General features: G+C 41.7%; 1 protein-coding gene across 1 annotated transcript; it reads left to right on the forward strand.

Moving 5' to 3' along the window:
* The first annotated feature begins 42 nt into the window (after positions 1–42).
* Positions 43–9,563, forward strand: LOC103357986 (urea transporter 1-like). Its single transcript, XM_008282761.1, has 10 exons — positions 43–128; positions 5,230–5,355; positions 5,467–5,656; positions 5,850–5,978; positions 7,580–7,709; positions 7,790–7,858; positions 7,969–8,116; positions 8,342–8,476; positions 8,549–8,598; positions 8,718–9,563. Exons 2-10 carry the CDS (start codon positions 5,232–5,234, stop codon positions 8,982–8,984), a joined length of 1,242 nt encoding a protein of 413 aa, XP_008280983.1. The 5' UTR covers positions 43–128; positions 5,230–5,231; the 3' UTR covers positions 8,985–9,563.
* Positions 9,564–14,710: the final 5,147 nt, after the last annotated feature.

The following is a 14,710-nucleotide window of genomic DNA, read 5'->3' on the forward strand; positions in this document are numbered from 1 at the left end:
TGAGGCTTTTTTTATAGACACTAATCATACAGATCCTTTTATAACAGTTGTTTTTAATCAGGCAGTGCATGCTTTCATTCACTTAGCTGGTAGGTAAAAGATCTATGATTCATCTTCAACTCAAAGAGGTAAGAAGAAAAATCACTTCTTTCATTTTTTATAATGACTTTAATTGAATAAATGCATGCAGGCTAAAAGTGCTGCTTTATTTAAACCAGAAATCCTACAATGTGACTGAAAGTGCATTGCTTTTGCTAACTTGGGGATATTTGTAAATCAATAAAACTGACAGATCTTAAATCAGAAATTATCATCAATTATTCTAAATGTGACAAAGGAAGTAGAAGACATTAGAATAAAAAATTGGGAGTGTTACGCATGCCTTCATTCACTTGGCTGGTAGATTAAAGATCTGTGATTTATCGTCTACACAGAGAGGTAAGAAAGATTCCCTCTTTCATTTTTTTATTATGACTCTAATTAAACAGATTCATGCAGCGTGCATTCATTTTTTGTAAAAGTGCTCTTGTATGTAAGACAGAAATCCTACAATGGGTAACTGAAGCAGCCCACTCTAGGGGATATTTATAAATGAATCAATCAGACAGACCTTAAATCAGAAATCAGCATCAATTATTCCAAATGTAGCAAATGAAGTAGAAGAAAATGTAATGAATTACATGAAAAATGTGAATCAAATGAGGTAGGAGACATATAAATCACCTTTCTAAACATCTAGCAGATCTTTGCAGCTTGTTAATGCAAGTTTCAGTTTGTTACTAGGTTGGTTAGTTAGTCCAAATCTAACTACAAGAGAAAAGAAACGATAATTACAGGCAGACACTTGACAGCAAAATGCTTCACACACCTAATATCAGTCAGATTTGTTTAACAGAGCGACACTGGAGGGTGTGACAGCTGTCAGGGCAGAGGAAGTCTGCAGAGGCCATAAAGAGGCTGTGATGCATCATCTAGGATGAATCTGACAACTTGAACAGATGTTTAACTTCTTTCCAAGTTTAAATTGTTTCAAATATTTTCTAGGATCTGCTTTACTTTAAGTCTGGAGGCAGTGCCCCTTTAAGAATTATATCTTCTTATCTGTTAACTGACTGATTTATCGGTCGATGGGCTGAATATTAAGATTGTTGTTTCATGTACCCAGAGTTTGGCTGAACTTTTCAAAACTTTATTTGGATGAAAGCACAAAATCAGACAAGCTGCCGCTTTGAGAAGCTATTTTCATCATAACGGGAGTAAATAAGCATCAATGCTGCTAATGGTGTTCAGGGGTGAACGAATGTGACCACAGTCTGGAAGATGCAGCCGCAATCTGTAGCGCTGTGGGGAAAAGCAAATCCCAGGGGCCTTATCAAAACTCTCAAACAACAGAAACAACACAAAACAATGCAACGCAGTAGCAACATGGTGGTTTGAAGATAATCGTCTCGTGGCCTGAATTACCTCTGGACACATTCTTTGTTAGATAACAGCTTACAAGAGAACGTTATTGATCATTTTACATTCGATACTCTAAGCTTTTGTTTGCAGAATTGTGTTCAGTAGCTTCCATATTTGTTGACTCTTTGGAAGTATTGTGGCACAGAAGAAAAGAGGCTACCAGCAGAGCTGAAAGATCAAGAGGTTCACTGCTCACTGAACAACATAAACACAGCCAGGCTTTCATGCAGAGAGCTGTGACTGAGGATGTTGACGGTAACAGTTGGAAGCTCTTTGGGAAATCGGCTTTGATCGCTCCTTCAAAATAAATATATAACTAAGAATAAGTAAAAAAAAAAGAGCTGAAAACGACGGGCAAACTGGCAGCGAGGTTTAGATTTCAGCTCACACTTCTCTGCTGGAGCTGTTTCCACCTCAGGGAGCGAAGGGGAATCAAGTTCACACTGATTTAGTTTGTGTGCAGGGAGGCGTCGACTTGGCTGTAATTTGCAAGAAGCACAATATCTGATAACATCAGGGTCCAAATTAGGGCACAGAAGCGCTATGAATAAGACATGATGCAGATAAGGTGATGAGGGGGTTTGTAACTCAATTTTGTTGAGCAGCCAACGGAAAGTTCGAGATGCAAACAGACGAAGAGTCGGCAGCCTCGCTGGCAGCGCTGTGAGGCTGCACAGAGCTGCACAGAGCTCACTGCTAACATCAGCATGCTAACAGCAAAAGTCAGGGGATCACTACAGCTCGTAGTCAACCATAAATAATAAGCACTTCACTGGATAAGTAGAAATTTGTTCCTAATGATGAGGATCACCAAATTCTAAGCCAGCATCCTCAGGTGTTCATTACTTGTACGAACACTGAATCCTCAAACTGAACCGACTGAATCACAGCATCAGTGACTGAGTCTGTAGCTTTCAGCAGAGGAGCTCCCCTCACTGGAGCACTGCTGTCACTTCAACCTTAAATCACACTACAGCTCTGTCTCCTTAAAAGCTTGAAAAACACCACAAAAACCACATTAAAAAATATCACATTATCATTATTGCAAATACTAAGTGTGACCAACCCCAGTGTGAGGGTCTCTGCCTGAACCCACAAACAAATTATTTTACAGGTACAAGGAGAGCCGGAGACATGCATTCAAGTCAAAAACTCAGTATTTATTATTAAAAGGAGATAAAAGAAAAGGACAATAATCAGGTTAAGACCAAGCATTTAATATTGTACTATTAACAACCATTTAAAACTAAAATGCAACTGAACCAACTGGTTGCAAGATATATAAAAAGCTATCAGACAGGGTACTCACCGCGGGGAGATGCTATTGCAAAACCCAATCTCACTCACCACGTGCACACCGTGATCACTGCAAAGCACTGTAACAAACACTGCAGACTGAGGTAAATCGAAAAACTAGTTTAGGTGCTCACCACACTTCAGACCTACCACACTGCATACAAAGAAAGGTGTGTATACCACACGTACTCCCCGCAGATCCTTGGTTGGTTCTTGGTTACAAATTCATCGTTCAATAGAGATCAAATATCACAGAGCAATAAAATTCAGACATCAAAGCAAACATGGATGGCAGTAGACAACTTATGATGAGCTGATTATCAATCCACAATCATAAGAACAGTTGAGACACATCCACTAGACCACATGGCAAATCCAGTCCAGGCAAAGCAGCAGTCTGGCATTAATTCTTCTCAATCTCTGGCTCTATAAGAGACTGACACTGGTGGAGCTGACTGACTTTATACTGGGACCCAGTGAGGCTGACTCATGTCCTCTTCAGCATGGGCCAACAGGGCCTTAATCAAACCGAGTTGAGAGGGAAAACAGCCACACCACAATTCTGCACAGACACAGCAGTCCCATCAAAACCGTTCTTGTTGTTTGAACCGTTCTTGCTTTCTAAAATCTCCCTTACCTGCACAGACACAGCAATCCCACCACACACCTACCAGGCCTCAAACAAAGAGGCACTAATGGCTCTCACCTGCGCTTATAAGGAGGGAGGGCTCTCTCTAACCCTACCTACAAGGGGCGGTGCTCCTAACCTAAGTGCCGGCTCTCACACAAGTGTTCACTGAGTCATTAACCAAATGAAAAGTACCTACACAGGGCAGGTAAAGGGGATGTGTTACTGCTGTGTGTATTCAGTGCATCTGAATGAAGATAGAATTATTTAGTTTGGGGTAAAAAAAAATTTATGATGTGCATATCCAGCAACAACAATTCTTGAAACTGAACTCAAACACCTCCTCCATTGAAAGTCATGATGTTATGCAAACACGTCCATATGGTGTCCTCTATATGCAAGAATCATCCTGAGTGCAATAAGCAGAGTCTGTGATGTCACGGTTCATCATGTCTGCCACCTGGCCTGCATCTCACCCGCCTTCTGTATCTGTCCGTGGTGACTCCGTCCTGCTTCTTTAGGCTGTGCCACGCCAAGCCTCATGGATGACGGTGACTAGAGACTCACTTGCAGGCTCATTTTCCTTATGCCGGGCGAGGTATTGAAGTTTCATGTTTGCTGTTCATAGGGGGTCTTTGAATCGCCCTTTGTCTTGCCCCTCCTTTAGGACCAGTTTGTCTTGAAGACACTATCAAAGGCTACTGTCCCCAACAACATAGCTTCTCTAGCATCACAGGAACACACGAAGCCCTCCGCTGTGATAAGGCAGTGGATTCTTCACGGGGAGGTGGTTCGAGCATCTTAATGGGATGCTTTCCGGGCGCCTTCCTCTGGAGGTGTTCCAGGCACGTCCGACTGAGAGGAGACCCCATATCTCATCTGTAGCACCTTGAGGTTCCTCCAGGAAGGGCTGGAAAACATTGCTGGGAAGAGGGACATCTGGAATAACTTGCTTAGCCTGCTGCCACCACAACTTGACTCTGGATAAGCATAATTGAACTTTGCTGAGCATTTTAATGTCGACCGTGCAACTCAAAACCACAGATTAAAGGACTCATGCATAACAAACGCAAGGAACCAATCCCGTCCTGGCTTTTTGTATCAGATAAGATGCAATGGATAGTATTAGTTCACAAATGTATTTACTGTTGGGACATTATCGACATTGTAGACTGCAGCACATACAATACAACACCATTCTGCTACATGGACTTGTGGGCGACTCTGTACAATTCGCTCTTCTTCTTCAGAATTGGTTTCCGCTTCAGAAACCGCATAGCTGAATAACTCCAATTTAACAGCTTGCCATTGTGCAGTGCAGAGTAGTTTTACAGTGTTTGAACAGAGTTGAAGGTAAGCAGGCAGGTAGAGCTGCAGGCAAACAGCCGAGGGGTGAAGGGAGGCAGAGACAGCGACTCATTTACATATTCATAGATCCACACATGCTACAGCAGCGAAGTGTGGAGCTACACCTGAGCCATTTTAAGAGATTAGTTTCATGGAAAAACTTCTGAATATGGTATTTTGGTGAACAGAGGTGAGGTTTTTTTTTTTTTTCGGTTTTAATCAGTGCCTGTAGAAGAACTTTAATTACATGCAAATCAGCAAAGTGATCTCTTATCTACACCTCCAGATGGATAATGTTGTCAGGACATTTCACTGAAAAACAAGAACAAAATTAGCCTCATGGTGGCGCTACAGGGAACGTCAGAGATCACATAGTGGGTAGGATTCATCTACTGAGGACCATGAATGTCTCTGGTTGTTGATATATTTCAGTCTGATTAAAGCTGCACTATATTGGTAGCCAGTAATTTACTGGAAACATGTTTTGAATGATTTAGACATGACAGCAAGTATGGACAACAACAATCCACCGTCACAGGAAGAAGCTCCAGATCGTTCCTTTTTCTTCAGAGCTGTTGGGTTTTTCACAGGCGACATGAAACGATGTGGAAAGTGGGTGAAAAGTAAGTGATGATATCTGTAACCTTCTCAGTGATGTTGCAGCACTTAAAATAATTACAGCATGCAAAAGCAATAACTTGCGCCTTAAGAATCTTGTCCGACACCTATGACAGAACAGTCTGTGGTAATCCAGCTACTAGACTGCATCTTTCGAGGGGTGGCCCAGGTCATGTTCATCAACAACCCTCTCAGTGGGCTCCTAGTCGCGGTCGGCCTCTTCCTGCAGAACCCCTGGTGGGCTCTGAACGGTCTCATAGGGACCCTTGTCTCCACTGTGTCGGCCTTCTTTCTGGGACAAAACAGGTCAGATGGCATCTCTCTTTAGCTCATCTTTAAACATGTGTTCCTCCTACACAAAGCCATTATCACCGTCTTTCACTTCTATTCCCTCGAGCTGCACTTTATTTAGCTTCCCCACTTTGCTGTTTTCACAGTTTGTTTCTCATTTACCTGTGTTTTGCACTCATGTTAGCCACATCTGTCACATTCTCCTCAGGGAGGCCATATCGGCGGGATTATATGGCTACAATGGAACACTGGTCGGCATACTGATGGCTGTGTTCTCTGCCAATGGAAGCTGGTACTGGTGGCTTCTCCTGCCAAATGTGTTCATGTCCATGTTGTGGTGAGTGCTCTCTACGAGAAATCCATTTGCTCCAGATTGTAAACATGAAGCAGACAAAGAGAACAGAATGCAGCAAAGATCAGAAACCATGTTCAAGATTACAGTTTTTTTTATTTAAAAAAGTGACTCTTCCCTGCCACTGCCCCTTTAGTCACTGCTGCTATACCTGCAATCTTCATGCAGTTTATCACTATCATCAGAGCACTCTCTCTTTACTATCTTGTACTACATCTTGGACACTTTGAGTGTCTGAGCACGGATGTTGTTAACGTATATGCTATGAAATGCCCTCGAAAATAGGCCATTCAATGGGCGGATAAAGTCTAAATTGGGTGACAAGGGAAGAAAAATTGTCACAAAAAAAAACAGTGCCACAATGCAGTAAAATATATTATTCTGTGTCTCTGTGTAACTTCTTGCATAGAGAGAGATTGTGACCAGAAAGTAATATATACGCACCATAAACTGATTTTTTTCCTTAATCTGATCAATTTTAGAGAGCCATATACACCAAAGACATGTATACACTCACACTTTGCACACTCAGATAAAATGACTGGCAGTAAATGTAGAGCACCATGTAGTAAATGGGAAGTGAGTTTGGACACAGCTCTAATTTTTGCATCTATAAAACTTTGCATGGTGGGATTGTTAGCAGATATTAGCAATAGTAGTACCACTGACAGTACTGTTTAGATCAGGGGTGTCCAATCCTGGTCCTCGAGGGCCACGATTGTGCATGTTTTAGATGTTTCCCTCTTCCAACACACCTGATTCAAATGATCAGGATCGTTATCAGGCTTCTGTAGAGCTTGATGATGAGCTGATAATTTGAAGGACCAGGATTGGACACCCCTGGTTTAGATCCATTGTAGCTTTTCTGAGGTTATTACATAAGAGGAGACCACAATATATTGCCACATATAGTAAATGTTGCAAAACAATTTGGGAAAAATATCTAAATGTGACTTTTCACACAGATATTCGATTTGCCATATACGTTTTTAAACTTCCATTCGATATTCACTCTGTAGTAGATTAAAAACTTGAGTTCGAGAATTAAAATATGAAACATCATCAGATGTGACAGACACGGAGGATGTCGTGAATTAATAAAACCACTGACACATCAGTTTAATCCCTGAGTCTGATGGACCGCACAACGTCTATCCCAAATTGCAGCTTTTGCCATTTGCTATTTGCACTGTTTCAAATCTTAGTTTGAAATCCATTTATGTCGGGAGCAGAGAACTGAAATGACAACTAATGCTGGCAGATTATAATAGGTCCTAAACATATTTAGGGACTTTTCCTTAGCGTCATTCCTCACACTTATACTCTTGGGTTCTTGATTTTGAAAAGATAAACAGGACCCTGCTGAGAGTAGCACATTGTTAATTGTTTGGGTGATTCCTGTTCAGGTGAAGGGTTTGAAGCAAACATAACATAAAGAAGGAATGCTGATCTCGGCATTCAAATTATTACATAGAACCTCCACCCTTTAGGTAAACACACAACAATCAAGTCAGGATTATAATGTCACCCTGGTGAGGTTCCACCTTCCACCCAATCAGTAATGTGTTTCCTGCCTCTGTTCACAGCCCAGTGGTCTCCAGTGCTTTGTCTTCAATTGCCAGCAAATGGGACCTCCCAATATTCACCCTGCCCTTTAACATTTTGGTGTGTTTGCACATTGCAGCTACAGGAGCTGCTCATCCGTACTTTCCAGAGGTATAGTGGAGCCCTGACAGACATACAAGAAAGCTCTTAAACAGCAAATTGATGCAAACTTAGTTGTTCTGCACCTCCAGGTGGATATTCAGCCAAACCACCGTCTGCACCATCCAAACGACTCCATCGAAGGCCTCAGTGTTTCTCAGGTGAATGCTACTGGTCCCATTACAATCTGGATCGCTAGTGACCACGTTTGAAGCTTCTTAATTAATAGAGTGTGCTAACTGGTCTTTAAACGGAGGCTTCCTGTTTGCAGCTCTTCCTGTCAGTGCCGGTCGGCGTTGGCCAGGTGTACGGCTGTGACAGTCCTTGGACAGGAGGTCTCATCCTTCTGGCCCTGCTGCTCTGCTCACCAACTATCTGTTTTCATGCCATGTTGGGCTCTGCTGCTGGCATGTTTACTGGTAAAAGACTCACCACCATTTGCATAGCATGCATAATGTCTGCCGAGGCTACGCTGCGAGCTTTGGTTCTCCAAAGGGCACCGTGACATTAGAGCGAATGAACCGCGGCGTGTTCTCTCAAATCAAGATTCCCATTCAATTTTTAACTGTGTGCAGTTGTTGTATTTGATAATACTTCATGCAGATTATGGAGATTATCCTGTTCTTGTCTATTTTGTGGTGCAGGACTTGCTCTGGCTGCTCCTAACGGGGATATTTACTCAGGCCTGTGGGGATATAACAGCGCTCTATCCTGCATTGCCATTGGAGGAGTCTTTTACGTGATAACATGGCAAACCCACCTGCTGGCTCTAATATGTGGTAAGACTGATGAACCGTATGATCCTTTGTCAAGTAGATGAAAGGTTTTAATCAAAAACTGTCTCTTTCCAGCACTTTTCTGTGCATACATGACGTCAGCCACCTTAAAACTGATGTCCGTGGTAAGTTAGAGACTTTTTTTCTTCCCTAAGTCAAACTCCATAATCGTCACCCTAACGCCCAGATGTCTCTCATATCATGTGTCATGCTCCCCTCTTCCCACGACATCCCCTTCTTTCAGCTTGCATTACCGGCCTGCACGTGGCCTTTCTGCCTGTCGACTCTCATCTTCCTCCTCATTTCCTCTGAGATCCCCGCCATCTGCAGACTGCCTCTGTCTGTGGTCTCCTACCCCGAGGAAAATCGCCGCTACCGGAGACAATTAAAGGCCTTGGAGAAAGCTCAGCGGAGTCAGCAGAGCGGCAGCCAAGAAGAGGCCCGGCCGAAGGAGAACGGACGACCAACGGTCCACCTCCAAGTGGAGAGAGGCTGCAGTGAATCTGTGTGATTTTTTTTTTAGGAGATGCTATTTTGTCCTGACATTTACCTCTGTGAAAGATTAATTGCAGAAGTAGTGCAGTTATGTACAGTTTTTTTGGCATTTCCTGTCTTACATAAGCAAAGTTGTTATATAAATCGCCTAATTTTGTAGTGACAAGTGTTTTCTTGACAACAAATATCTTCCCCTGCGGTATTTCTTCTACACTGCAGAGGGCAGCACGTTCCAAGGAAACGCATTCTACAGCGCATGTAAATCCAATAACACTGAAGGGAAACACTGAGCTGATCTTTACGTGCATCAGCAACATATTTTATTAAACATTTCATTTTGCAAACAAAGCCATTTCTGTTATTCACATACCACAGCCACACAGCAAAAAAAATAAAGAGGGGAAATGCACACTTTTCCCTCTCAGCAGCAGAATGTTAGCGGTTGCTGGTGGAGGATTTAAAATGCAGCAGAGTGTTTCATCAGTGCAGACAGTGAGCTGCAGGGGAGATTTCATGAAGTACTCCCCCCAGCAAAAACACCTCCTTCACTGCCAGCCATTATCCATCACTGCCTTCTGTAGCTCCAATCTGTGCTATTGTCTTCTCTTGTCATTTCTCTTTTGTGTTTTTAGCTGCACCTCTTCACCCATTTAACCCGTTTTTATGAACTTTTGCTCATCTTCCTCATTTCTTTTCCTCCACTTTTTTCCCCCCTCGTCTGTCATTTTCTCTTCTTTCGAGGACAAACCTCTCCTCTTTTTTTTTTCTTTTCAAGCAAGGAGATTTTGATCTCTGTGAAATCAGGCTGCCCAGGTGTCAGCTTATGAAAGAGCTCTGTCTGGGTCGGCGTCTGCAGTTATATTTACAGTCATGAGTGTACCTTTATGTGTCTTTATTGCCATCTGCCTGTCTGTGTATCTAGTGCACCAAGCAAGGCACATGGCATTAGTCTAGCCACACAGAAGAGCCAGTCACACTTGCAGACATGTGTGGGAGCTGCAGTACATCGGGGGAGAAGGTGCGAGACGAGAGAAGGGGACCAAGTCGGAAAAAAAAAAACGAGAACATTTCATTTCTTCGCCTGGTGATAAAATATGACTTGTTATGACTGTGTTTTTTTTTTTTCCCATTCAAAGTCTAATATGCATTTCTTTTGTCTGCCATTCTTTGAACACAATAACCCCACAGATTAAATAGTTCTCTACTTATCGCAGAGGGAAACTTTCTTCCCAATACGTCCTCTGATCCGCTGCAGCCTCTGGGCAAAAACGACCTCAGTCAGTGGATTTCTCCGTGGCCTTTTTACGCAACGTCGATTCATCCGGTGACCTTTGAAGGACACGACAAGTGTTGGCAGTGGGATGATGCAAGATGGACTTGGTGTCACTTCCCCTGTGCCGCTGCTGTGTGCACTCAGCAGCGTGATTCACCTTCCAAAAGTTCCCTGCAGGCAGCTCCCACTGTTCTCGCTAAAACATAACAGGGAAGGGGTTCAGGGGTGAGACAGGGCTTAACCTGTGAAGGATGAAACACAGCAAAAAGCACAGCAAAAACAAAAAAAAAAACAAAAAAACAAAAAGCTGTGTCTGGTACAAAATGTCTGCTCCAGCTTCTGTCAGTTCAGAATAGCATGTCTCATATAACAATGTAGGCCGGATGCTTTTATAACTGTGGTAAAAAACTGACAGTATTAACAAAGAGAAGATAACAGCAGCATAAAGGACACAGTAATGGGAGTGCAGGCCTTTTGTCTGTCTGTAGATGTGGTAGGCGACTGTCTAATGGGGATCAGGTTGATCACACAGTGAAGTTTCTCTAGTTCTACTGACTTACTTCATGAAACCATGTGCTGCACCTCACATTTGCTGTGATTTCTGCTTCAGAGTGCTATTCCTTTTTTTTTTGTTTTTTTAGATACCAGTGGTGAGGAGATGACAGGACTTAATCCGCAGGTGTGTGTTAGTTGTATTGTGTCGCATTGAGCGTCTGAGGCTGTAAGCTTTGTAAGCCTTCCCCTTTGTGTCTCCGCCGCTCTGTCAACCTTCAGCGGGTATTCAGCCGGATGATTTCACCAGGCGAAGACGCAATAAGGTTTTACGCCACCGTGAATAAATAATTTAGTATCTCTTCACTATGTTGAGCGTTGGTGAGGTTGTAGTGAGGACAGGGCTTTGGAACTGCATTTAGACTTTCAGGTTGGGAAATAAAGTGAACAGAACGTATGATAAAGCAGCTGAACAATATTATGAAATCTGTTTTTTTTATCTATATTGATAGATAGATAGATAGATAGATAGATAGATAGATAGATAGATAGATAGATAGATAGATAGATAGATAGATAGATAGATGTAAGTACATCAACAGCAGATTAAAATGTCACTGTATCGTTAACATACACATATATTTATATATTAAGGGAAGTTTTTTTCATTCCTCCTCGCTGTTGCCGACTGCTTGCTCAAAGGGATCCAAAGGGAACTCTGGTTTGTTGGGTTCTCTGTTCAAAATTTGTATGTTTTTTTTTTATCTTATCCCTTTAACTGCTATGAAATGACAAATGTGAACTGACGCTATATGAATAAAATTGAACTGTTATGAATTGAATAGACTTTTTTATGTTTTATTTGCATGTGGATAGTATTTACTGAACCCTATTCACGAATTTTGGGGTCTTTTGGACCTCAAGCCATTTGTTTTAGGTGACAGGTATTGTTTTTGTTTATTTTTGAAGATATTTTTTTTAAATATAAAAATAGGGACATTTGTCATGCATTTGGAACCAAAAATACATCAATTTATCAGAAAATGTATTTAATATAGTATAAAAGTCTATAATGAATACCAACAAATATTTAGCACATATTCTTTCTTGGGATCCAATGGAGCCCTTCTACGTATGGCAACATGAGAGTCCTGAATAGGGTTAAAGCTAAAGCCAGGTTTGTCTCATTGTTGTGTTTTTGAGCTCAATTTTAAAACACCCAAAGAAATAACAATATTAATTTACACTCTAATGACAACATACTTTGGTGTCATGTATTAAATTATGTATAACTCATTTCCAAGTGTACGGAAAGTTTTACAAAGGTTATATAAAAGGGCATGAAACATTATAAAACAACACATATTTGTTCCAAAAATCTATTTACCCGAAAGTGGAAAACTGGGGCGCAAACAGAGACGGTGGTTATTCAACGCAGCTACCACTGAACATACAAGAACAGCAAACAACATCACAAGAACACTGGGCTGCATGCAAGCTGTCCGCCTTCTCGCCACCACACAATAACAGTGTCAGTGCTGCTCAGTACTTTAATTAGCATTATTCTCTCTGAGACTGACAGGCGGCCGTGTATGTGTTTCTGTGAGAAAGAGCGAGAGAGCGAATGTGTGAAAAACAGGCCCAACACACAGTCAAACTGTTCCCGTGGGCAGGAAGAATGAATGCTGGCTGTTCTGATTCACTCCATCCTGCTCAGTCTGTGAATAGTATGTAAGAGCTGCTATGTGGAGCATGACGCTGCTGGCACAACATGTTCAAACCAAATTTGTACGCCGTTTCCTGTAAGACGAAAGGAGAATCCCCAGGAAATTCCATCCCCCATTGGATGCGGGAAGCATCACAGGAGGAAGCACTGCCATGTATGTACGCTCCCTGTGACACTGATTTCCATATCCATGGCTGCCGTCGGCTCTGCGTGTCGTAATCTTGTAGTATGTGTAGTATGATCTCTAAATATAAACAGTGACTCTTTTTCAATGGGAGCAGAAAGTGGTGCTTGAGCAGATGACTTGCTGCTTTTCATCAAACGCGTGACCTTCATGTCGTGACAATATTTGAAATCAACAAGAGCATGTGGCTCTGTGAGATTTTTTTTTTTTTTTAACATCTTTTATCTATTTATTTCCTTTTTACTGTCATCTTTACAAAGCATCCTGCTGAGATCTGAAAGGGTGGATTGTACTGGGAGAAGGAGCAGTTCTTATGTGTGTTTTATTACAAAATTGGCAGAAAAAGGCAGATTAGTTACAATAAAATGATTACTATGATAGCATTTAAATTTAAATTATACCTTTAAAGCACGTCATGATTATACATCTTGCCATATGAACCTAGTAAAAACATAATCTCAGCTTTGGGAAGCAGAAGACATGGATCTCTACAGGAATTGGACATTATCTCTCTAAATAATAAGAATAATAGTGAGTTTTATTTAGAAAGTGCCTTTCAAAAACCAAATGACAAAGTGCTATTCAGTAAAAAAGACATTTAATAAAGTAACAAGAACCACAACTCAAGTAATTCAATTAAATACAACAGTTACAATCTGTTCACACAAACGTTAAAAGGGAGATTGAAGAGGAGATTTTTAAAGATGATACTGAGTTTGCCTGCGTGACATCAGCTGGCTGGGATTTCGACAGCCGGAGGGCCCAGCCACCTTCGGTGACGAGATGAGATTTAGAAATCATTACCGAGGCCCTGACAGATGATCTCGAGCAACAATCAGGCTCGCTGGGAGCAGATTGCGGATATAGGCAGAAGCCAGACATCTCAAGGCTCTAAAAACAAGCAATAAAATCTTCAAATCAATTCTAAAAGTCACAGGTAGCCAGTGAAGGACAGCGAGGATTGTTGTCTCTCAGTATGTGTTAAAAGCCTGGCAGCAGCTGAGTCTTTTTTTTTTTTTTTACCAGCTGTGGATATTTTGCAAAAGTTGAGAGTGAAAGAGATAAAAGCATGGACAGCCCTTTCTAAGTATGCAGAAGAAAAGGATGACCTGATCTTGGTTAGCCATTTCAGCTGGGCCAAGCAGGACCGCACTACTTTCTGAGAATCAAAGGATCTGAAGATGACATTTCTTCACTACACAGCATTTGCCTTCACCTTAATCTGTATTATAATAAAACTGTGTCAGGGCTGAAGAGTTACTCCATGATATGATGCATTCTCAACACATATTCTTCTAACGGGTGAAGTGAAAATACGATGGTGCCAACACCTCGCCCTCTATTTCAGTGACAGTGTTAAAAACAGGTCACTCTCAGGTCAATAACGTTGAGCTTACAGAAAGCACACAGGGTGTTTCTAACTTCACTTGGAGTGTAAAATTATTGTTCTAGAAACATGTAAAACTTGGAACCTGAACTGAATTCTAATTTCTGTGCGGCTCTTTGTAATCACGAATTCGACATCAAACTCTAAAAAAACATCCATCACTGGTTTTTGGAATGCAATCAGCATCCTTCACTCAGCTTTTTGAGGTGATATCTTAAATTTTCACAGGATACTTAGCGAACACCACAAGGTTGTGTTTTTGTAACACGTTCGGTTACATAACTTGAGGCTGCCCTTTCCCTCCACAGCTGTTTGCTGTTGGCCATTAAGTGGCTCATTTGCATTGGTTTGCATTTATTGTCTGCAGCACTATACATAATTGCCGTGCACAACTACGGAGGCGGAAGCATTTTTATGAGCACCTGCAAGATCTAATGTACACCATTCAGGAAAATACTACCTCGACCTTTCCAGTCATTACCGGCTAATTTCAGCTCTGTTTCGACTAAGAATGTTGGTGTCAGGAAACTTTTAAATGTTGGATTCGGTGGCTGCTTCTTTTTTGTTTTTTTCTTTTTTGGATGCTGGTAGATTGTGTGATGCACACTTCTTATGTAAGCTGTGAGAAATCAGGGACATGGTACAGGGCAATCCAATAGAACACAACAACTCCGAAAATC

The sequence above is a fragment of the Stegastes partitus genome, unplaced genomic scaffold (assembly GCF_000690725.1).
Source record: "Stegastes partitus isolate 25-593 unplaced genomic scaffold, Stegastes_partitus-1.0.2 Scaffold285, whole genome shotgun sequence".
Lineage (NCBI taxonomy): Eukaryota > Metazoa > Chordata > Actinopteri > Pomacentridae > Stegastes > Stegastes partitus.

Coding starts and splice junctions, on each gene's coding strand:
- LOC103357986 (XM_008282761.1), top strand. CDS start 5,232: ATGACAGCAAGTATGGACAACAACAATCCACCGTCACAGGAAGAAGCT. Junction 5,356..5,466: donor ATGTGGAAAGTGGGTGAAAA/GTAAGTGATGAT, acceptor CACCTATGACAG/AACAGTCTGTGGTAATCCAG. Junction 8,599..8,717: donor CCTTAAAACTGATGTCCGTG/GTAAGTTAGAGA, acceptor CCCTTCTTTCAG/CTTGCATTACCGGCCTGCAC.